Source organism: Narcine bancroftii, chromosome 6 (genome assembly GCF_036971445.1).
Source record: "Narcine bancroftii isolate sNarBan1 chromosome 6, sNarBan1.hap1, whole genome shotgun sequence".
In the NCBI taxonomy this organism is placed as follows: Eukaryota; Metazoa; Chordata; class Chondrichthyes; order Torpediniformes; family Narcinidae; genus Narcine; species Narcine bancroftii.
This window is the reverse complement of record NC_091474.1, coordinates 127,529,405-127,554,243: the sequence shown is the minus strand read 5'-3', so window position 1 is coordinate 127,554,243 and position 24,839 is coordinate 127,529,405. Positions and strand designations below refer to the sequence as shown.

Here is a 24,839-nt window from a genome sequence, read left to right as displayed (position 1 = left end):
TATCTACCTGTGCCACAACTTTCCGGGAAGTATGCATGTTTTTCCAGAACTATTGGTTCCACCGCCCTCTTCAGTGCCCTGCAGTTTCTCGTTTATGTCGTACTTTAGTTAATTCTCTCAAAGTGCAATATCTCACATAAGTCTGCATTAGATCCCATCTGCTGTTTTGTAGCTCATTTTTCAAAATGGTCCAGATCCTGCTGCAAGTTTTGAAAGCCTTCCTCTCTGCCCTCTACAGCTACAATTGTTCTGCCATATACAAACTTGCTGATCCAATTCAGCACATTATCGTCCAGATCGTTGATATAGATTATGAGTAACAATGGTACCAGCACTGATCCCTGAAGCACACCACCAGTCACAGGCTTTCAGTTAGAAAGGCAATCATCTGCTACCATTCTCTGCCTTCTCCTGCAGACAATGTTTAATCTAATCTACTACCTCATCATGAATACCAAGTGATTGAAATTTATTGACCAAACCCCCGTGCACGACCTTGTAAAAGGCCTAACAAATGTCCATGTAGACAATATGCACATCCTTTCTCTAATCAACTGTCCTGGTAATCACCTCAAAAATGCACAACCTACCACACACAATAAATCCATGTTGACAATCCCTAATCAGTCTCTATCTATCCATCTACTTGTATAATCTCTCTATTAGAATACCTTTCAATAACTTAATCCACTATTGACATCATGCACACCTGCCAATAATTTTCTGGATTATTCTTGGAGCCATTTTTTAAACAATGGAACAGCAATAACTGTCCTTCAATTCTTCAGCACACACCATGGGTATTAACATTTCAAATATTTCTGCCAAAGACCCTGTAATTTCTACGCTATCCTCTCAAAGTTCAAAGTAATATCTTGCCAGGCCTTGGGGATTTATCTATCCTTATTTGCCTCGTGAGTAAGTAGCTCCTTTTCTTTAATCTGTATAGGTTCCATGTCCTCACAGCCATCTTCTTCACACCTGATCTCCTGCAAGGATTCTATTCCTTTCCCTTAATTCACCTGTCTCCATCATATCTGCTCCTAAGATGAGGTCTTCTAGTCCAGATCATCCAAGATGTCCTTCTTCCAAAAAGGAGGCTTCCCCTCTACCACCATCAACTCATCCTTTACCCACAACTCCTCCATTTCCCACTCTGTCCATAGAACAAAAAACAGGATTCCCCTTGTCCTCACCTACCTCTCCACCAGCTTCTGCATCCAATACATTATCCTCCACAATTTCCATCACCTACAACATCATCCCATCACCAGACACCTCTTTGCTTTCTGCCTTCCATAGGGACCACTCCCTATGTGACTCCCTCATCCACTCATCCCTTCCCACCAATCTCTCCTTTGGCATCTTTCCCTACCACAAACACATGCAAAAAATACTTTTAAAATCTCCCCAATCTCTTTTGGCTCCATACATAGTTGGTCATTCTGTTCTTTAAGATAACCAAAGAAATCCCTTACTCTCAATAAATCTGCAGAAGCCCTTAGGATTTTCCTTCACCTTGTCTGCCAAAATAATCTTGTGTCTTCTTTAAGCCACTATTGATATTTGTTCTTAAATTTTTTTCTTGGATTTTTTATACACAAATTCCTCATTTGCTCTATGATGCCTGCACCTGCTGAACACTTTTTTTTTCTTCTTAACTAGATCCTTGGTATCCCTTGAAAACTAAGGTTCTGTGTGCCTGTTAACTTTGCCTCTAATTCTGACAGGAACGTACAAATTCTGTGCCTAACCCTAACCCTAATGTCACCATTAAAGGCCCCCCAATTACTACGCAGATCCTTTTTTAATATTTTATTTATCATTTTAAATGTATCTGGTATGATTGTTAAATATAAAACATCGAGAACCCATCCCTTCATACCCCTTCCCCTCTAATTTCCTATTAAATAAAGAAGACGAAGAAAAAGAAACACTAAAAAAGCATCTCATTGTCAGTTAGTTCATTAAAACATATGGAGACACAATAATACCACAGTGTTAAAATCTTTACAGAGGTCTACTGGCCAGCAGCCAGTAGCGATTGTAACCTTATATTGATGCCAGTGAGGTACCTGTATGCTCTAAATAAGGCTGCTAAAGTTTTAAGGTGTTATATCTCTTCCTGAGATTGTATGTGACTTTTTCAATTGGGATCCAGCTATTCTCACAATGCACATCCTTGCCAAAAAGCAACCTATCCTAATCCACGCTTACCAGATCCTATCTCAAAAAATCAACCTGAGGACTAGATCTATCCTTTTCCATAATGATCTTGAAACTATTGGCATTATGATCATTAGTCCCAAAGTGTTTCCCTGTACACAGTAGCGTCCACCTGTTCTCTCTCATTCCCTAATAGGAGGTCCAGTATTGCAACCTGTCTGGTTGAAACTTCTATATATTGATTTATGTAATTTATGTGTTTCCTGAACACATTTGACAAACTCTATCCCATCCAGCCCTTTTACAGTATGGGAATCCCATTAAATACGTGGAAAGTTACAATCACCTACTATTACAACTTTTATGTTTCCTACAACTATCTGCAATCTCTCTGCAGATTTGCTCCTCCAATTCTGTGAACAGAATAGTCATGTGTTATAAAGTAATAATCCAATCTATATTTAGTTTCCCCAATATACTGGATACTGAATTCAGGATACTAAATCAGAAGGAGCAAGGTTAGCCTCGCAGTTAGCACAATGCTATTACAGTGCCATCACCCTGGGTTCAAATCCAGCATAATCTCTGAGGATTTTGTATGTTCTTCATGTGATCATATGGGTTTCCTCCAGTTGCTCTTGTTTTCTCCCACGTTCCAAAGACATACAGCCCTTACTAGGTTAACAAGTCCCACCCTATACAACCCCTCAATTCAAGCCCACTAGTCCCAGAAACATTCTTGTGAATCTTTTCCAGCTTAATAGCTGAGTGACCATAAATAAAAACAATACTCTGAGCATGGTCTCACTGACTTCTTGTATATTTGTGAACTGTATTCATTGTTCTAACTGGTGAAGTTAAGTAATGCTGAACATCTTTTTCACCACTCTGCCTACGTGTTTCACCACTTTTGTGGAACCATGCAATCTACATTGTCATCCAAGTCATTAATATAGATGACAAACAATGGACCCAGCATTGATCCTTGCAGCACTCCATTGATCACAGGCCATCAATCTGAATTACAACTTTCCATTACTCTCTGACTCCTACCATCAGGCTAATTGTGTATCCATTTGGCCAGCTCACCCTGGATCCTATGTGGTCTGACCTTACCATCCAGTCTACCATCTGGGACTTTGTGAAAGGCCATGCAAAACTTCTACTGCCCCATCAATTTTCTTGGTTACCTCTTCAAAAAAATTGAATCAAATTACTGAGACCCGATTTCTCACACACAAAGCTACACTGACAATCCCTTAAAAGTCCTTGTCTTTCCAAATACATGGAGATCCTGTCCCCCAGAATCAACTCCAGTAATTTACCCAGGATTGACATTGAGCTCACTGATCTGCAGTTCTCTGACTTGTCCATGTGGGCTTTTGGTAGGGTATTGGTTGAAGCTTTTCTTTCACTCAGTATAAACAACACATGGAGGTAAGATAGAAGTAAAAAATATATAATTAAGAGTGAGATTTAGAAACCAAAATCATAAAGGTTTGATGGAGAAAAGTTACTTGGTTTTCCCCAAACACAATTTATTGTTGAGGAACACAAAATCTGCAGATGCCTGAATCTTGAGCAAACAATGATAAGATGGAAGAACTCAGCGGATCAGACAGAATTCATGGAGAGTCAAAATTTTGGGTTGGGACTCTTTATCAAGACCAGATTAGGAAAGGGTGATATCATGTTTTCAAGGGGGGGGGGAAGTGGGGGAAAGGGACTAAGAGGTGATAGGGAATTGGACAGAAGATGGATGAGGTAAAGATACAGAGGGAGAGATGAGGGGTGTGGAGAGAAAAGATTAGAAAAGAGAGAACAGATGAAGAAGAGATGAAACAGTGGCACCAGATAGAGGTGGGGTTATTTAAAATAAGAAAAAAATGATGTCCATCCTGTTGGGTTTAAGGTTGTTCAGGAGAATATGATGTGTTGTTCTTCAAGTTTACATTTTACCTCATCCTGGCAATGGATGAGGAAGAGAACAGATATATATTTGTGAGAATGATAAATCAATTGAAATGGAAATTCTAGTTTACGCAAGAGAGAAACTAGCAGGTGTTCAGAGAATCGGACACCCAGTCTATGTAAGGAGGCCATGCCGAATACATTAAATGCAGTAAATTAAGTCGGATGATTTGCATGTAAAGCTCTGCCTCACCCAGAAGCTCTGATTGTGCCCCTGGATAAAGTTGAGAGAGGAGATTCAGGGGTAAGTTTTGCACTTTCTGTGATTACAGTGGGTGATGCCTTTGGGGGTGGGGATTTCATTTTGATTAAAAATCTACCAAAGACATGAAGAAAACAATGCTAAGGCAGTCATTTGGAAAAGAAAATGCTTCCAGACATCATCAATCCACAAATAATGCTAAACTCAGCCTTTTTTCAATCTGTTTAGCTACCTATTCATTATCAATATTTGCTCCAGTCTCTACTGATCTTCAAAGAGATGCTTCACAGAAATATTGTGGCATTTTTAACGTGATAGGAGTCTTGGGCTCCAGCTATGCACCAACCAGGACATGTTGATGTATATTCTGTTGGGTATGTAAACACGTAAGGACCTTTCAAGATAGTTTGGAGCTGGAAGAAAATGGAATTATTCTTTTCAACCTGGGTGGTACCCTAAGCTTTTTGGTATAGTTAATGATTTTGAGTGATAATTAAAGTGATATCAACTACCATCAAAGAAAATTGGCTCAAATTATTTATTAGATGTGACTAAGTGATACACTGTGACTAAGTGATACAGTACAGAGTACTGTACAGGCTCTTTGGCCCACGATGTTATATAAGCCTAATTGTTAGTCTTTATTTTTCTTGCATCCATGCATCTGTCTAAGAATATTTTAAATGTCTCTATTGTGTCAGCCTCCACCCTGGCAATGCATTCCAGGCACCCACCCCTCTGTGTATAAAACAAAACTTTCTCCTGATATTTCCCCTAAACTTCCCTTACCTTAAACCTCTGATATTTTCTACCATCACCCTGGGAAAAAGGTGCTGGCTGTTCAACCTATCTATGCCTCTCATAATCTTGCAGAAAATATAAACATTTGCCAGGTGCTCCTCTACTCGGGTTGTGTTCCAATAAACTCATTGTAAGTTTAAAAATCATAATTCGAAAAAGAATACCCCACCTGCCGAACATCATAGCTTAACCTACCTTAAATGTGCTCAGTCCACTTACCATAGCCTACAGCTGGGCAAATTTATCTAAAACAAAGCCTACTTTATAATTAATGTTGAATACCTTTTATTACACACTGAAAAAAACCCCATTTTTAATTGCAAAATATAGCAACAGCCAAAGTGTCCATCAGTTGTTGTGTGAGAACCTATAACAACAGTCACACCAACACCACTATCGTAACTTCAAAAAAGTCTTAAGTCGAACCATTGTAAGTTGAGGAGCATCTGTATGTGTGTGTATATAGGGATATAGGCGTGTGTGTATTTGTTTATATTTTCTTCATCACTTCAAAGGACAATTCTGGAAGTAATAGTTATTGGACTAGGGTTCAGCAAAATTTCATTCCTTTGTTTTGAATTTTCTCCAGCTTCATTGCCAAATATATTATTAGAATGCTCAGAGGAGGTTGCAAATTCCAAAAACTTTTTTTTCATAAATAAAAGAACATGTAATGTGCTTCTTCATGTGTATACATAAGACTTAGTACTTGCTATTTTTCTTAATTTCAGTTTTTGATGGGTATTTGGACAGCTACTTTAAAGACGTGACATGGAATTGAATATAAAAAACATGAATCTTCTCCTGCAAAGTTTTCTGTTCCTGCTGCTGCAAAAAGTCAGTACAGCCTTGGATGATGACATAAGATCTAGTAAGAAACCAATACTTTCTTTTAATTTTGAGCATATTGAGACATTTAGCTTATTAGATTGATGAGTGACATCGCTAAACAGAGAAGCATCTTTCTGCTTTGTGTCTTACAATACCTGTGAAGCCTACATCTGTGCAATTTAAATAGGCCTTCCTGAGCAGGTCCCAGGTCAGTGCTTGTAACCTGACTCAAGAAGGTTTTTACTTGTTTCTCCTATAGGCCCCTTACTTCTTTCACCTTCCCAGAGAGGTTCAGCTACCCCCAATCAAAACACTGAAATCTTGTCCGTCAATCCCTGCTGCCCCTCACTCCCAGTGCACTAATTTTCTGACCTGATCACCTTACTGATTCAACTGATTTGCCAACCCAACTTCCACCAAAACCATCAAACCATCAACAATGTTTCCCCAATGGCTTCTTGCTCTGTCATCTGCATATCTGGTCACACCTCATAATTATTAATTGCTCCAAATGTATGACAGTCAAGATTATTGTTTAAGCATAGGCCTCCATACCCATCTCAATAAACGTGATTCCTTTCTGTTGTCCCTCCCATCTGAGTTGTAAACAGGTATTACCATAATCTCAGGTAGAATGTCAGAAACCTTTCTGTTATTATTTTTCATACTCATGACATCGATACAAATAAAATTGTCTTGAATTTCTTGAGATTTAGCCATGATACCTCAATGGATTTAGGCCAGTATAGTGGACTTTTTCTTTCAATGGTGTAGAGACAGTAGAACTGGGAAAATTAATGATCAGTATTTTCAAATATATGGAATAGTGAAAAGCTTCCAGCATAGAAATAGGCTGTTTACATCTGCTACACTGTCCCCATATTTGTTCTTATCTCAAGCTTCCTTCACTCAACTTTATCTTTCTCTGTACATTTCCATTTTGCATTTCTCTCGTGTATAAATCTGGCTTTTATCTAATTTCCTTACTATGACTTGAGCTTTTTACCCGAAGTACCCTATATAGATGAGACTTCTAGATTCTCCCCACAGTTTAGGCAAATATGTTTCATTTGAATTTCCACATGTATAATTTTTAAGGTCCTTAAGATTTTGACTTCTTAAATTGGAATTTCACAACCAGAAACACTTTCTGTCTGCTTTAAGAAAACCTCTAATACTCGTTCATGTTTGTGCCTAAATGCCTTTTGAACATTGCTATTGTATCTTATGAGAAAAGTTTTATCTAAAACTAGATTGCATTTCATTTGTTATTGTATAGCACACTTCCATAAATTTGATCTGGCTTCTAAACAAATGGAACGGACATGCACAGAGAGACCATAAAGCAATGCACAAATTGTTTTATGATTTCCAGGCCACACTCTGAACGAAGCAGAGCTCACTGGATAAGTTGAGGTCTGATATGATATTAGTTAAATGGAAGCAATCTTACCTACTCCACAGGTATAGGGTCAATTGTTACATTAGTAGATTGTCCTTTGGATAATCATGTTGTTCCTCAACATGATTATCCAACTGCACGAAAACCAACAAGGTCGGGTCAGATACAGCAATGAGCTCTCTGAACCCTTCTCCATTAACAATGGCGTGAAGCAAGGCTGTGTTCTCGCACCAACCCTCTTTTCAATCTTCTTCAGCATGATGCTGAACCAAGCCATGAAAGACCCCAACAATGAAGACGCTGTTTACATCCGGTACCGCACGGATGGCAGTCTCTTCAATCTGAGGCGCCTGCAAGCTCACACCAAGACACAAGAGAAACTTGTCCGTGAACTACTCTTTGCAGATGATGCCGCTTTAGTTGCCCATTCAGAGCCAGCTCTTCAGCGCTTGACGTCCTGCTTTGCGGAAACTGCCAAAATGTTTGGCCTGGAAGTCAGCCTGAAGAAAACTGAGGTCCTCCATCAGCCAGCTCCCCACCATGACTACCAGCCCCCCCACATCTCCATCGGGCACACAAAACTCAAAACGGTCAACCAGTTTACCTATCTCGGCTGCACCATTTCATCAGATGCAAGGATCGACAATGAGATAGACAACAGACTCGCCAAGGCAAATAGCGCCTTTGGAAGACTACACAAAAGAGTCTGGAAAAACAACCAACTGAAAAACCTCACAAAGATAAGCGTATACAGAGCCGTAGTCATACCCACACTCCTGTTCGGCTCCGAATCATGGGTCCTCTACCGGCACCACCTACGGCTCCTAGAACGCTTCCACCAGCGTTGTCTCCGCTCCATCCTCAACATCCATTGGAGCGCTCACACCCCTAACGTCGAGGTACTCGAGATGGCAGAGGTCGACAGCATCGAGTCCACGCTGCTGAAGATCCAGCTGCGCTGGATGGGTCACGTCTCCAGAATGGAGGACCATCGCCTTCCCAAGATCGTATTATATGGCGAGCTCTCCACTGGCCACCGTGACAGAGGTGCACCAAAGAAAAGGTACAAGGACTGCCTAAAGAAATCTCTTGGTGCCTGCCACATTGACCACCGCCAGTGGGCTGATAACGCCTCAAACCGTGCATCTTGGCGCCTCACAGTTTGGCGGGCAGCAGCCTCCTTTGAAGAAGACCGCAGAGCACACCTCACTGACAAAAGGCAAAGGAGGAAAAACCCAACACCCAACCCCAACCAACCAATTTTCCCTTGCAACCGCTGCAATCGTGTCTGCCTGTCCCGCATCGGACTGGTCAGCCACAAACGAGCCTGCAGCTGACGTGGACTTTTTACCCCCTCCATAAATCTTCGTCCGCGAAGCCAAGCCAAAGAAAAGAGATTGTCCTTTAATTATTTCTTTTGCTGGTGATTTCTTTCAGTAACCTTTGCCAGCATCTTGCTTCTCAATATTCCTTGGCTGCCTATTACATATTGAACTAGCAGTACCACTATCCCAACCATGCATCTGAACCTCTACACCAGGTATTAGATTAATCCCTTATCCCATGTCTTTATCTGATTGCATGGCCAACCGCCTACTTCATTCCCTAACTCCAATTTTCCTTCTATCCATTGTCATAGCAGAAGCTGCACCCTGCCCATTCTGTGAAGGGCTAATCTTCTTTATCTCCAACCCAGCCCCTGGAATATTTTTCTTCTTTTAAATTCAAAATGATACTTGACTTGTCTGATTTCCTCTACCAAAAATATGTTCTACCTCAAGTAGTATGTGGATCATGCTTTTGAACCACACGAAAATGGCAAAAAGCTACTTGTAGATACTGTGAGTTCAGAAGTAGTGGTGCAGTTCTGAGAGATTTTGCAAAGAATATTCTTGTTTGTAAGGTTCAGTGCTAGAAAAGTTTCTCATGTAGATTTTCTTTGTCAAATAATTTTATCACAATGGGTCTTCAAGATTCCAAACTGTTACCTTCATCAATCCACCAATTGAACCTGGTTCCTCATGATTCTGCCATTTGCCAATCTGCACACAAAGTAAGCTGTAGTCCTGCACACCCCAATCACTGATCCCACTGTTGTACCCCCACCTTTTGCCTGGCAGAATACCAACTGTCCTCCCCATTCCCACTTGCCCTTCCCATTCCCACTCACCCTCCCAATCTGCTGCTAAACCCTTCCCCACACTATAATGAATACAATGCCAGTCCAGTAACACAATGTCCTGGGGCTTGTGTTGCATTGTAAAGTTGATACAAAACAATGATCATTGACCATTTGTGTTAGCCTATTTATGTACATTTATAAATACCATTCAGTTTCTAATTTATGTGCCCTTTGTAATCTGGACATGTATCCTGTAAGCCTTGATATTTGATATTCTTTAAAGTACAAGATGCCAAATCATATGTTTTTTTTAATGAAAAAAAGCTTTGTGGCTTTCATCTTAGGAATTCTCAACTACCATTCCCTAGAAGTACAAATATCAGTGGAAATATAAAACAGGCATAATCTGTCTACAACTGTAATATTACAAATGTTTAAAATTACTGTAAAATTTAATATCTTGTTGTATCCATTCTGCATAATGTCCCTTTTTAGTAATAACATGCCTCTCTTTTCTTCTAGGCTGCAGAACTGCTCCAAATGACCTAGTTTTCATTTTGGATGGCTCCTTCAGTGTAGGACCAGATAATTTTGAAATAGTCAAAAACTGGATTATCAACATATCCAGCAGTTTTGAAATAGGGACAACATTTACACAAGTTGGTGTTGTACAATATAGTGATGATCCTTTGTTAGAAATTCCATTGGAAAAATATAGGTCCAATAAAGACTTGATGGAAGCAATGGCAGCCATCTTATATAGGGGTGGAAACACTAGAACAGGAAAAGCCATAACATTTGGACTTAATAATGTGTTTGCTACCTCAACCAGGGCTGTTAATGCCGTGACTAAAGTAGCTATTGTACTGACGGATGGAAAATCCCAGGATGATGTGAAGGAGTCGGCAGAGGAAGCCAGGAAAAGGAAAATTATATTATTTGCAATTGGTGTTGGTCAGGAAATAGAAGATGCAGAACTTCAAGCAATTGCTAATAAGCCATCATCCACCTATGTGTTCCATGTAGAAGACTACACTAGCATCTCCAGAATTAGAGAAGTAATGAAACAGAAACTTTGTGAAGGTAAAACAAAATTACAAACTTGCTTAATTGCTTCAGTTTAGAAAATGTCCAGTTATGAAATTTCAGTATTTTTGGATCACTGTTGTGAAAAAGCACTAAAATGAAAATATGTCCATCAATATGTTTTCTAATCTTATAAATCTGTATGTTCTATTGTTCCAATAGTGGAAAATGTTAAAATAAATGGGGCAGATATCAAATGGACATAAAAATAGTTTGTATCATAAGTACACTATTTTCTTTGTAGATGAACATAATTAACAACTCCAAAACTATGAAGTGGATTATAACCATTTATATTCATAACATGTGGTCTATTGTTGTTAGTTTACCATTTTCCAGATAAAGCCTAAAAGCACATGTGGTAACTTCCTGCTCACTTTTCATTCAGTCTTTCCTTATATTCATCATCCACAATTTTCATTCCTTTAATCTTATCGTTCTGTCATATTGTCTGAGCTAACGGTTCGATAGCCAATGCAAATAAGGCTGGTGACAATGGACAACCTTGTCGAGTTGATCGCATTAATTTAAATGGTAAAGAAATTTGGCCATTTGTCACCATCCTAGCAATTGGATTTGTATATAAAGCCTTAACCCAACCAATAAAATAAGGGCCAAAATTAAACTTCTCTTACACCTTAAATAAAAAATTCCACTCAACCCTATCAAAGGGTTTTTCCCAGCATTTCCCTCAAATGATTCCAATTCAAATAGTAATTTCTTATGAATTAAAATAGCAACACCCCTCGCCTTAGAATTAAAAGAAGAAGAGAACACATGACCAATCCACTCTCTCTTCAATTTCAAATGCTCTTTTTCAGTCAAGTGTGTTTCTTGCAAGAAAGCAATATCAACTTTAATTTTTCTTATATAAGCCAAAACTTGCTTGTGCTTAATTGGGTTATTCAAACCCTGGACATTAAAAGTTGCAAAATTCAAATTAGACATTTCTTAATCTAATAATATATTCCACTACTGTAAAATAATGCTCCCCTTCTAATTCCCTCAATATTCTAATCCCCCCCTATATAAAAACTCCAAAAAAAAGAAAAAATACCAATCCCAAAACAAACTACTAAAAATAATAGTCCCCTAAAAATCTGGGTGTGGTAAAACCCACTAGTGGCAGGTGACTAAAATGCTCAGTGTTATCCACCCCCCCCCCCCCCACCAGTCAGACTTTCACAAAGTACTTAGACAAAAACAGTCAACCCAGTGATTCCAGTCCCAGTGATTGTTCCAGGTCCTCAATATCAAGAAGACTTTGCGTCAATTCAACTTTTTTTCCATTCTTTCCATGTTTTCCATTCTTCCCATTTCCATTGCCATTTACCCTCCTCTTAGGTGGCAATAGTGGCGATCGTTCATTTCCTCGTAAATCTGGCAATGAATTAGCAAAGATTAATGCATCATGATCATTTTCAAAAAATTGAGATTGAAAATTCCCATAAAAAACTTTAAATACTGCCGTATAACGAAAGGCAAATTTATATCCCTTTCGCTGAAATACTTCTTTAGCTGAATTAAATTCTTGTCGCCTTCTAATAATTTCTTGTCTCAAATCTGCATTAAAAAAAACACCCTGTTATTTTGAACCATCATTGGAGCCTGGTTTTGCCGTGCCTTCTGCACCGCCATTCGCAATATCATTTCAATCAGCGAATCAGAATTGTTCGTGGTGATTGGCCTGGAAACAGATTCTTCTTTAATGCTCTGTGTGCCCGATCTAAATCCATACCATCCGGAAAGAATTCCTTGCCCAACATCTCAGGAATCCATTTCTTAAAAAAACTTTACCGGATCAGAATCTTCTATATCTTCTGGAAGACCTACTATTTTTACATTATTTCTTCAACTTTAATTTTCTAATGAATCAATCTTTTTCAATAATTCCTTCTTCTGAATCCCCCCAATTCATGAAAGAATCCTCCACTTTTTCCATTTTTTCTCTATTACATTCCACTCCATTTGATTCTTGCATTCAAAAAAAGCTTCTTCAATCTTTTTAAATTTATCTTGTATGGTATCCGCTGATTTTATGCATCTACTATCATCACTTTTAACTACAGTAATATCTTGCTTCATAAAAGTCATTTTTTCACATAGTATTCATTTTGGTTATCACTTCCATAAATCTTTGAGTCACCTGAGTAGACATCTGCATTGACATTTTTTCCATTTGATGAGCAATCCCTTCCAAGATTGTAAACACAGAATCCAATCCAGATTCCATCACCTCCTTTTGTGGCCTACTTTCTCTGATGTCAGTCCCCATTTCTTCCTGTGTAAATTCCAATAAAGTTGGGCTCTCTTCCTCCTCAAATGCAGTAGGTCCTCTTCTGGGGCGGCTGCGAGTTTGGATACCCGACGACAGCGTGCCAACCTCATCAGGCCGCAATCGCTCGGGCTCCCCCACAGCCCACATCTTATCCAATAATTCACGGACCCACAAGGCACCGCACATGCCCGGCAGAACCACCAACCGTGCAACTGCGTCTTCCAATGCTACACTGTGCCCCCCCCGGACCACCAGGCAATGTTGCGGGCTCGTGGGTTTGTCCTCGCTCGGTCGATCCGCCCGCGTGTCTGGACTCATGGGTGTGCAAGTCAGAACCAGCTGAGCTCGTCGCTGAACCGGCGCCATCTTGTGAATGTGCGATCGGGGCCAGCATAATACTTAACTGAGCAGGAGTACTCTGAAGCTTGGGGGCTCAGTCGACGACTCCATGGCTTCAAATTGATAAGGCCTCAATTCTTCAACACTTTTGTAAGGTAGTTTCTTTTGCAATTGAGCTTTTGATTTTTTTCACGTTTGCAGCCATTTCAATCCTTCACTATTCCAAAATCTGTAGATACTATTTTTAACCACTTTTACAAGTTTTAAAGTTGGGTATTTAGAAGTCTAACTGGGGGAAGGTGGAACCACATGTCTTCCCTCTATGCCATCTTGCCATGCCCCCATCAGGTTTAGTTTAGAAAACTTGTGTATAAGTGAGTTTGGATAGATTGGCTCTCAGTGCAACATGAGAATGCTCTCTGATAAAGACTACTCTCATCAAGTAGAGATAACCAAGAAAATCTGCAGGTGCTGGGGTCTAGTGTAGTACACAAAATGCTGGAGGGAAACAGGCAGGTCACACAGCATCCACGGAAAGTAAAAGGCAATCAACCTTTCAGGACTGAGCCCAGTTTCAGGGGTGCCAAAACTCAGGCAGGTGTCTGAATAAAAAAAACTTGGTTGTGGGGAAAGGTGGAAGAAAAGGGGAAGAAGATGGGTAAGAGAAATTAGGTGGAAACAGGTGGGAAGGTAGAAGAGAAAGAACCTGAAAGTGATGGGGAAGAGGGCTGAGCTCTGATGGGATAAGGAAGAGAAGGAGGTGGGGAGTTGAAGGGAGACAGAGTTTTTGTTCAGGGGAACATTCTTGAGTAGCACTGTGTATTTCTGGTTCAACGAGGAAAGTGGCAATGAAGGACGATTCTAGAGAATAAACTGGACAAGGGCAAATATCAATGGGGAAACGTCCTTCAGGGAATAATATTTGCTACTTTGCCCAATCTGTCCTTTATGTTGCTCTATATAATCAAGTGTTTGACTTTAAAATGTTCTCTGAAGTGGCAATTACATTTAAATAGAGAAAAGAGTAAAACCAGACAGAATGCTTGGCAATGACCTATTAATTTAATACAGTGGTTTTCAAACTGCCCCCCTAAACTCACATTCCACTTTAAGTAATCCCTATGGCATCGATGCTCTGTGATTAACAAGGGTATTTGAGTGGGAACGGAAGGTTGAGAACCATTGCTCTAGACTCAATTGTTACTGAAATATTTTGCTTGAGAAAAATTGTCATTGGCCCATCTTCTTTGGAGTTATGAAACCATACACATAACAAGCCATTTAGGTATGATTAAAACAGTCGTTTTCAAACACACAGTGTGTTTGCATTTGTTGTATCTCTCTTTTCTCGCTATCTATGTAATAACTTATGACTGTGTCCTCTCTTGGAATGCCGAACCAACTTGCATAAGAACTTTTTATCTGCTGAACTTTTATCAAATGCCTTCTGGAAATAAAAATATAATAAAAATATGCTGTCCAACATTTCAGAAATCATAGTATGATTGCCACGTGTCTCTTCAGCTCACTGCAGTTCTGGTTAATATGATTTCCCTTCTGTTGTTTTTTTAAAAAAATATATATTTTATTTTTATTTTTTTCCATAAATATACATAATAAACTCTCCAATATCAAAGTGTATATGTATACGTGTGTGTGTGTGATACAAAAAGAAACAAACAAGACAAGACAAACCCTCCCCACCCCCTTTTCTCATTTTCGTAATATAAATCCACACACTGTCAAGGCTCACAATTATATTAACCATAAAAAATTCTATATAGGGAAGTCACTTGTATTTATACTATAGTAACATCTATTATTAGCCTTTTTATTATTGCATTTATAGTTATAATTGTGCCCCTATATGATTCCAAAATATGGCTACCATATCTTAATAAATATGTCATATTTGTTCTTTGTTATATGTAATTTTTTTCTATAGGTATGCAACTATTCATGTCAGCAGTCCATCGTGCTATATGTAGACGAGTAAAATTTACAAGTAATTGTACTATATTTCTTAGCCACTGCTAAGACTATTTTAACAAATGAAATTTGGAATTTAGTTAATTATTGCTTATTTCAATAAAGTTTCCCAAAAGATAAAGCTCTGGGTTGCCTGCAAAGGCCATCACTGTTATCCTTGTTCATATTTTCTGCCAAAAAGATCTCACCTTCAGACGCAACCATGTAGCATGTAAAAACAGTCCTATTTCTGTCCCACATCTATAAAACACATCTCCATAATTTCATATTTTGATTTGTGACATTTCTGTGGTGTAAGATATAATTGGTATAGAAAATTAAATTGAAGTAATCCATATCTTGCATTTATAACTGATGTCGTGCTATCCAAATATCAACCAGACCAACATCTTTGCATTATTGCAACACCTAAATCTCTCTCTAGATCTCTGCAAATATGGTTTTGCACTTTCATTCTGGAGAGCATAATACATCTTAGTTATAAATTTTGGTGTGTTCCCCAGCCACATTATTCATTCCATTTCACTATTTTCAGGTGGAGCCAAATTTTGCTCCTGTCTTTCTCTTAGGAACGATCTTAACTGGAGAAAACAAACAAAAGTCCCAATAGCTACTCCATATTTATTTCTTAATTGTTCAAAACACATTAGAGATCCATCCACATAACAATCATTAATATATCTTATTCCTTTGCCATACCAGGAACTCAAAATTTTATTGTCCATATTCATGGACAGCAACACATTTTTACATAATGGTGTCTTAGTGATAGCCCTGCTTTTTTTTCCCAATACACTCATTTATTTCTTGCCATATTCTATTCATATGTACTAATATAAGGTTATCTGGTTTTTTTGTTATTAATTTAACATTCCACATAAATAAAGCCCTTCACTACCCCCTCTTTTATTGAATACAATCCCATTTGGATCCAAGAAGGGGGGCTGTCTTCTTCAAAGAAGCATGATAATAATACTTCTTTAATTCCGGAAGCCTAAGTCATCTCAGTTTATAATCCTATGTTATCTTTTCCAATGAAATTCTTGGCACTTTGTTATTCCACAGGAATTGCCTTGAATAATTATGTAATAATGTAAAGAATTTTTTAGGTAGTGCAATTGGCAATGATTGAAAAAGATACTGTAATCTTGGCATCACATTCATTGAAATACAATTTACCCTTCCCACTAAATGGCAAATCGTTCCATTTCTGTAAATCTTTCTCTTTTTCTAAAAGAGAAGTATAATTGAATTTATGTAAGTTCTGTAAATTATTATATGTCATTATTCTTAAATATTTGATTCTATCTGTCTTCCATTTAAATCTACTACCTTTTTGACGTCTTTCAAAATCAAAATTCGTCAATGGCATTATCTCACTTGTCCATATTTATTTTATAACCTGATACTCTCCCATATTTTTCTAATTTTGTTTGCAATTTTATCAAGGACTCAGATGGGTCAGACATATATAATAGCACATCATCAGCAAATAAACTAATTTTATGTTCTTCCTTTCCAACTTTGAAGCCCTTAATATCCAGATCTCTCTTTATAATCTCCACCAGTGGTTCAATCACTAGGATAAAAAGCGCTCGGGACAGAGAATACCCTTGTCTACTATATCTGATTATTAGTTATAATTTTGGCTTGTACTTTATGATAAAAAGTTTTTATCCATTTTATAAATTTTCTGCCTTGTAGCGTGAATAAAAGCTCTCACGACTGGAGGGAGAACACGCGCTTTTATTAGCTTATAACAAAGTGCAGGGTCTTACAAAGGTCTTCAGTAGGGCTCTGGGTTTAGGCGGAAACCTGGGTTATATATGGGTAGATGGGGGAGGAGCCTGCCATCAGCACAACCCATCAATGAATCTCCGTACACTGCTTTGGTGAGCCAACTGGGTAACCCCTGGATGGCAGAGCTCATTATGTAGTTGGCCAGTGTGTGCAGAGGCATAGCTTCCTCTGGAGGCTCATTAAGGGTACTTGGCCAATAGGTGATGTCATAATTGTTGGTGGAGGGTTTGATCCTACAGCTAGTAATTTTGTCATTTTTTTTAATTTGGCCCCCTGGACGTTATTGAACATAAATGCAATAGAGTGCTGGTCAGTGAGGAGTACAATTTTCCTAGCAGCAAGATAGGGCCTCCAGTGCCTGATGGCTTCCACAATGGCTTGAACCTCTTTCTTCACAGAGGGATTCCAGAGCTTATGGCCTTGCAGAGTCCAGGAGAAAAATGCCACCGGCCTGCCAACCTGGTTAAGGGTAGCGGCCAGAGCCACATCCGAATTATCACTTTCCACTTGGAAAGGTTCATTCTTATCCACCACGTGTATGATAGCATTCGCAATGTGGCTTCGGACATAGATAAAAGCCATTTGGGCTTCAGCTGAGAGGGGAAAGGTAGTGGATTTTAAAAGGGGGCGAACTTTATTGGCGAATTGAGGGACTCACTGGGCATAATATGAGAAAAATCCCAGGCATCTCCTCAAAGCTTTCCTGGTCCTTAGAATAGAGAGCTCTAACAGGAGGAGCATCCTTTCGGGGTTGGGGCCAATAATACCATTCTCCACCACGTAGCCCAGGATAGCCAGTTGTTTAGTCCTGAACACACACTTTCTGGAGTTATAAGTGAGGTTCAGGGCTTTTGCCATGTGGAGAAAGCTCTGAAGGTTGGCATTATGATCCTCCAAGGTATAGCCACAGATGGTGACATTATCAAGGTAGCCTTCCACCTATGCTCGTCCATCATCCTGTCCATATGCCTCTGTCAAAATACCAAAAGAGACCCTCTGGAATTGATAAAAGGCATTTGTCTCAAAAGCAGTATAGGGACGGTCCTCAGAATAGATTGACATCTGGTGATCAGCAGCCTTCAGGTCGATTGTAGAATAGACACAATATCATTCACCGCGTCTGAAATTTGAGGAAGGGGGTATGTGTCCAGGAATGTGAAACAATTAATTGTTTGGCTATAGTCAATTACTAGCCTGGACTTATTTTCCCCTTTTACTATCACCACTTGCGCTAGGTTCAATTATTTTCTCATTGAGCAAGTGTTGAGTCTCTGATTTGATGAACTCCAGATCAGCAGCATTGTACCACCAGCTCTTTGTAGCATTCGGCTTGCAATCTGGAGACAGGTTTGGGAAGAGGGTTGGGGGGGGGGGGGGTCAATATTAAGTTTGGAGAAGCTGTATGTGGGTTCCAATTTTAATGGCACTCTGTTCCAAGCCGTTATGGGAGGGAGGAGACCAGAATACTCCAAGGTCATGCTTTCAAAGTGATACAAGAAGTCAAGATCCAACAGTACCAGAGCACACAAATTGTTAAGCACATACAATTGAAGTTTACAAAATCAACCCCCCCCCCCACCAAAAGACAAATGTAGAGTACAATGTTCTTGGATACAAGTTGAGTGTGAATGAAACACTAGAAATATACGGTAATTGAAAGGATACCATTTAAGTTTGTATTCCCGAACAGTCTGAGAGTCTATGAAACTTTCCGTAGAGCCAGTGTCAATTATTAAGCATCTAGTTGGGTGTCCGTTTACCTTGACAGTCACTATAGAGTTGATGTGGTCTGTCTTGGTTCAGCCACAATGCTAGGAACCTGGAGACTCCGTAGTTCTCCTCGCTCGAGCAGCCCCCTCCATCCTGATGCACTGGCAGGCAAGATGGGGTCAACCTCGTGGCATGGCAAGATGGCCACCCTTCTTCCTCTGACGATGATGGCGTTAAATTCAAATCGTGGCAAGATGACCACTGAGGCTTTTTGTTCTGTTTTCCCACTGCTATCCTTCTTCAGCGAATAGCGCAGCAGGTAGGCTCTGGGAAGTTTGGGGCTGAGGGTGATGGCTTGGGGCTGGTGTTGGAGTAGGGAGCTGTGCAGGCTGTGGATTTCCCAGGCGTTCCCTTCACACAACAGACTCTCACCCAGTGACCTCTCTTACCGCAGCTGGAGCAGACAGTCCTTAGCTGAGCATTGAGGACAAGGATGCTGGCTTCTACCGCAGAAGAAGCATTCCCTAGCACAGGATTGCTCTTTAGCATGGGAGGTGGCTGCCATTAAGGCAGGGGCAGTGGGGGCTGCTGATCCTGGGAAAGGTTTGTAGGGGAGAGCATTGTCATTGTCCTCGAGCTCATCGGTCTCAAGCTAGGCTTGTTCAAAGGACCTGGCCAGATCAATGTGGCTGGCCAAGTGTGATAGTACAGATCTATCACCAATGTATATAGGGTATCTAGACTGTGCTTACAGCGATTGGCTGAGAGCTTAGCCACTCCTACTGTCTGGGCCTTAAAGGGTTGTGTCCCTAGCCAGGTTGGATCATTCCGGACTGGTCAGCCACCTGTGAAGAGCTCCTGTCTTTTGCTAATAAAAGCCTTGGTTTGGATCAACAAGTCTTTGGTTCTTTCGACGAGCTCTACATAGTCATTGCCTCACGTATCTCAAGTGGACCCCTACATCTAGGGTGTCCTGAATCTGCTCTTCATCACGAACACAGCTGGTAGCTGTTTCATGCCAGCACTTCTTGGCAAGAGTCCACAGGTGAAGCAGATAGTCATCAATGGTATCTCCAGGCCGCTGCCGATGTAGAGCGAGTCAATGCCTTGCTAGGACCCCATTTTGCAACTTCAGGTACCAAGCCTTCAAAGTCTCAATGGCAGCAGCATCATAGGATGCACAGTCCTGAATGACTGCATTACCCTTTAGTCCCTACCCTGGAAACAAAGGCCGAACTCTTGAGTTTATCAGTGTTGAAAATGTCCCTGGTCGCGTTCAGGTGGGTCTGGAGGCAGTCCAGCCAGTAAGCAAACTCCTTGGCAGAATCAGGGCACAGAGGGTTGATCAGGAGCATACTTGGCTTGAGCAGCGTGTCCATCTTCTTTCTTAATAAGCTAATAAAATTGTAACGTAAATAAAAGCTCTCAAAACTGGAGGGAGAACACACGTTTTTATTAGCTTATAACAAAGGATAAGATGTTACAAGAGTCTTCAGGAGGGCTTTGGATTATATATGGGTTATATATGGGTAGATGGGGTGGAGCCTGGGGGAGGAACCAACCATCTGCACAACCCATCACCAGTGAATCTCAGTTCACTACATGCCTATAGCAAATTTTTCCAGTGTTTAAATAGAAAAGACCATTTTTAATTTGGTTATGTATTCCATTAATATTTATAGTTAGATAATTCAATATGGCCATCTCATATGCTCATTTTCACTTCCTCACCATCCATTTTCTTCTCTGTTTTCCCTTTTTAAACTCAAGGTATGACAACACATTTAAAACATAAAATACTTCAACAACTCCCACATCCAATATTCCCTTAGCTCCAAATTTTCCCCCCCCCCCCACCCTCTCTGAGTTGCCTCTTATCCCTTGCCGGGCAACCACAACTCTCCTCTCCATTTGGATTGTGAACCCGGTCGCAAGTGTCAACTGATTTTGCAGTGACGGTTATTCTCTCCCACCCAACCCCCCCCAGAAAGACTTTTTTCTTTACACATATAACAAAGTTCACCCTCTTTTTTTCCCCTTACTTCCTTTCTTCCCTTCTCTTTCTCTTCTTCAGTTTTTACATATACATTATTTTTACATCTTTACATATATTTTATCACCATTCTTCATTCTTGTTACATCTCTTCATCTCTCCTTCTGTCCTGCAGGCGTTCTGCAAATTCTCATGCTTCCTCCAGATCCGAGAACAGTCTGTTTTGCTCCCCAGGGATAAATATTTTAAGCACAGCTGGATGTCTTAACATAAATTTATAACTTTTTTTTCCATAGGATCGATTTTGCTGTATTAAACTCCTTCTTCTTTAAAAGTTCAAAACTTGTGTCTGGGTAAAAAATATTTTTTGACCCTTGTATTCCAATGGTTTATTGTCTTCTCTAATTTTATTCTTTGGCCTCTCCAGTATATTTTCTCTTGTTGTAAATCTCAAAAATTTAACTAAAAGGGATCTTGGTTTTTGATGTGTCTGTGGTTTCAGAGCTAGTGTTCTGTGTGCCCTTTCTATTTCCATTCCTTCCTGTATTTCTCTCATTCCCAGGACCTTTGGGATACATTCTTTTATAAATTCCTTCATATCAGCTCCTTCTTCATCTTCCTTGAGACCCACTATTTTTATGTTGTTTCGCCTACTATAATTTTCTAACATATCAATTTTCTGAGCTAACAACTCTTGTGTCTCTTTAACTTTTTTATCACTTTCTTCAAATTTTCTTCTTAAGTCATTCACTTCCATTTCTACAGCCATTTCTCGTTCTTCCACATTTTCTACTCTTTTCCCCATTTCTGTCATGACCAGCTCTAATCTATTCACTTTATCTTCTGTACTTTTCATTTTTCTTTTAATTTCACTAAATTCTAATGACAACCATTCTTTTAATGTTCTCATTTGTTCTTGAAAAAAAACTTTTATCTATATTCTGTCCATCTGTTTTACCTTCTATTTCTCTGTGAAGATCTTGGTCTTCTTCCTCTTCTTCTGTGTCTGTACCTGTGTTTGTTTCTTCTTCTTCTCTTCCTTGTATCTGTGTCTCTTCTGACTTTCCTGATAAGTTGCTTGTCTCACTTTGCTGGGCTTCTTCTTGCTTGGCTTCTTGCTGTTGGTCCTCTTCTTCTGAGCTGCTTATCTGAGCCTCCTGCTGCTGCTCTTCTTTCCTTTCACTCCCTCTCCTGCCGCTTTCCTCTTCTTCCAGCTGAGAGCCCTGGTGTCAGGCATCCCTCAGCTGGTCGCGTTGTGTTTGCCCGCTCCTCGGCTGAGCCCCCCTCCCGTCGGTGTTCTCCTTCTCCTTAGTAAGCACAGTGCGCACTTATGTTTGGCTCAGAGAGCCATTTTTGCAGTCCAGCGGTCAGGGGGTCACGACACTGTGGGGTCGTCACCAACGTCGGAGAACAGGCTCTCTTCTCCACGACGGCTCCCTGTTTCTTCATGCAGGTAAGGCCTTCTCCTTTCTCTTCTGGCATCTTTTCTTCTTCTTTCTTTCCTGTTGTTTTTACTTTTTCCTTCGTGGGTGCCATTTTCTTTCTTTTCTCTACAACTTCATCTTTTATTTGTTATGTTTTGTATTTCTTGAACTTTGTATTTTCTTCACTTTATTTCTTCTTTTCTAGAGAGGGCTGGTATTCCCATACCGGCCACTACTCCATCACGTGACTCCCCTGACTCTGCTTGTTATCTTTAGACAACACCTTCCAATCCCATGCTTCTAACAGCAAGAAGGACAGAGGCAGCAAAAGCATGGGAATGCCACCATCTGCTGTACACTAACTTAACTTGAAAATATTTTTGCCATTGTAGGTACTAGGCATGTATAAAATTCCAATACTGTTAGTAAGAATTTTAAAGAATTTATGTTTAAGAAATCAATTTTGTGGTGATACAACCACCAGCCTACTAAAGGGGGCGATTTCTGTACCTGCAGGAATACCACCTAGGGGCTGACTCCACCTGGTCGGCTGTCAATCAACCGACCTGAATAGACCCCCTAAGAGGCTGACTCCAACTGGCCGGCTGTCAATCAGCCGACCTGAGACAGCCCCTCCTGAGCCAGCCACACAGGAGCCACCAAAGCATGAACTGGTGTTCAGACTTTTACTTGAATGAAGCCTGTAGTACAGTCTTTGAGCTTTGTGTTTGCTTGCTGCTACCTCAGTGCACCATAGTTTATTCGGGTAAAATTTAAAGAACAACCATGGAGAAGTTCCTGTCAGTCGGGAGCCTGGAGATCGACCCTCAACACCCAGAAGTCCAAGCACGCTTCGAGATCTGAAGGCACACAATTGAGGCGATAATCCTAACACAGTCAGAGGTGATCATAACGAACCAAAAGCGACTCGTGGTGCTCCGCACCAAGCTGGGCCACTGAACCTTCCAGGCCATCAAGGACTGCACTGACTATGAACCAGTGATGGCCGTCCTGGAGAGCATGGTAAAACGTGGTCTACACCAAGTACCTGCTCAGCATCAGGTCTCAGCAGCCAGGTGAGACGGCAGATGCCTATCTGGGAGCTCTACGGAAGTTAGCCCGCCCATGCCTGGCCGAGACTGGGGTGACCAAAGGGGAAGTGGAGTGATTGATTTGCGATGTTTGTGTGTGATGCTGTGCACAAACGCCTGGCAGAAACTGCTGGAAGAGAACATCGCCTTACTTACTAGGATTATGGAGGTGGTCTGCTCCCTGGAGGCTGCAGCTCTTCATGTCGAAGTTTTTGACTTCCGACTCCCCCAACACCCAGACTGGCCAATGCAGATGACTACCATAGCCAAAGGGAGGGGACTATCGCTGATGCCAGCACCTTGTGCTCCTGTAAGTACTGTGGCTCCCAATGTAGGCCAATTAGGCAATTCCACAAAGGCTGTCTGGTGAGGAGCTCGTACTGCTCCCAATGTGGGAAGAAAGGCCACTATGCTAAGGTGTGCCTTTCCAGATCCATTGGGGACACTGCGGCCCTCCACGATCAGCTGGGAACCCCCCCCCCCCCCCCCGAACATTGCCACATGCGAGGACTGTGCGATGCCATCACTCACCCCACCACTTCTGCCCTTACTGCCAATGTCACTTCCAGCCCAGCCACCGACTGGTACTGCTGCAGTGTGCTTGCCCTGGGCGCAGCCATCTTCCCCCGGGTGGCTTTCATCAGTACTGCCAATGGCACTTCTACCAGTACGGATGGCGTCACCGCCTGCTCCACAGATGGTGGGATGCCCAACCACGCTGACGCCACGTGTGCCCACTGGGCACTGCCATCTTGGGCCAGTCGGGCCCCAAAGGCACATCGATGGGATGACGTGCTCAACATGGGCGCATACGAAATTTCCCATCCAATGCACCCCACGCCTGGAAAAGAAACAACTGGCTGCTATTCGCCTCATCCATCAGGAACAGCAACTTGGATGCCAAAATGGCCCTAGCATCTACCATCTTAAAAAAGGATATTCCCCACGGACTTGGGTGCTCAATGATGGACATTACTGTCAACGGGAAGGTAAAAAAATGCGTGCTCGATAGCGGTAGTACTGAGAGGTTCATACACCTGAATGTGGCCCAGACACTAAAGCTCAAAATCTACCCCACAAACTTTGCTATAACCTTCGCAGCCCAAGACCACTCCATCACAGCCCTTGGGTGCTGCTCAGTGGATCTGACAGTGGTGGAGGGGGAAACATACCACAGGTTCAGGCTCTTGGCTGGACTTCCAGTGCCACCTCCAAAACATTACCTTCGCTTTCGGTGGACCACACCCCCCATTCGCACTCCACAGCACACAGCCCTGCAACTGCCCCCAGTCCAACTGTGACCTCTGCAGGCTGCGGATAAACCCCCCTTGTCCTCTTCAACTACCTTATGCAAGATTGCAGGCCCATAGCTGCCAAAAGCAGGCACTATTGCGTGGCTGACTAGCCTTCATTAAAGCAGAAATGAGGCGGCTTCTGGCGGAAGGTATCATAGAGGCCAGCACCAGTCCCTGGAGAGCCCAAGTCCTGGTGGTCAAATGGGGCAGCAAACTGAGAATGGTTACGAATTACAGCCGGACCATAAACCAGTACACACAGCTGGATGCCTACCCCCTACCCAGGAGAGCCAACATGGTCAACAAGATAGCCCGCTATAAGGTCTTCTCGACAATTGA

At 41.1% G+C, this 24,839-nt stretch overlaps 2 protein-coding genes across 8 annotated transcripts in view; both read left to right on the top strand.

Moving 5' to 3' along the window:
- msh5 (mutS homolog 5) overlaps nt 1-5,951 on the top strand; it is a 46,257-nt gene extending 40,306 nt beyond the window's left edge. The window contains exon 2 of the mRNA XM_069886043.1: nt 5,872-5,951. Within this exon, the coding sequence (XP_069742144.1) occupies nt 5,872-5,878 (7 nt within the window). The 3' untranslated portion in view covers nt 5,879-5,951. The remainder of the gene's footprint in view (nt 1-5,871) is intronic.
- LOC138736468 (collagen alpha-1(XXI) chain-like) overlaps nt 1-24,839 on the top strand; it is a 330,315-nt gene that overhangs the window by 37,934 nt on the left and 267,542 nt on the right. For all 7 annotated transcript variants that reach the window (XR_011340296.1, XR_011340298.1, XR_011340295.1 and 4 more), the window contains exons 2-3: nt 5,872-6,011; nt 10,018-10,578. Coding sequence is in view for 1 of the 7 variants with exons in the window: in XM_069886041.1 (XP_069742142.1) it covers nt 5,912-6,011; nt 10,018-10,578 (661 nt within the window). In the remaining 6 variants the exon portion in view is untranslated. The remainder of the gene's footprint in view (nt 1-5,871; nt 6,012-10,017; nt 10,579-24,839) is intronic.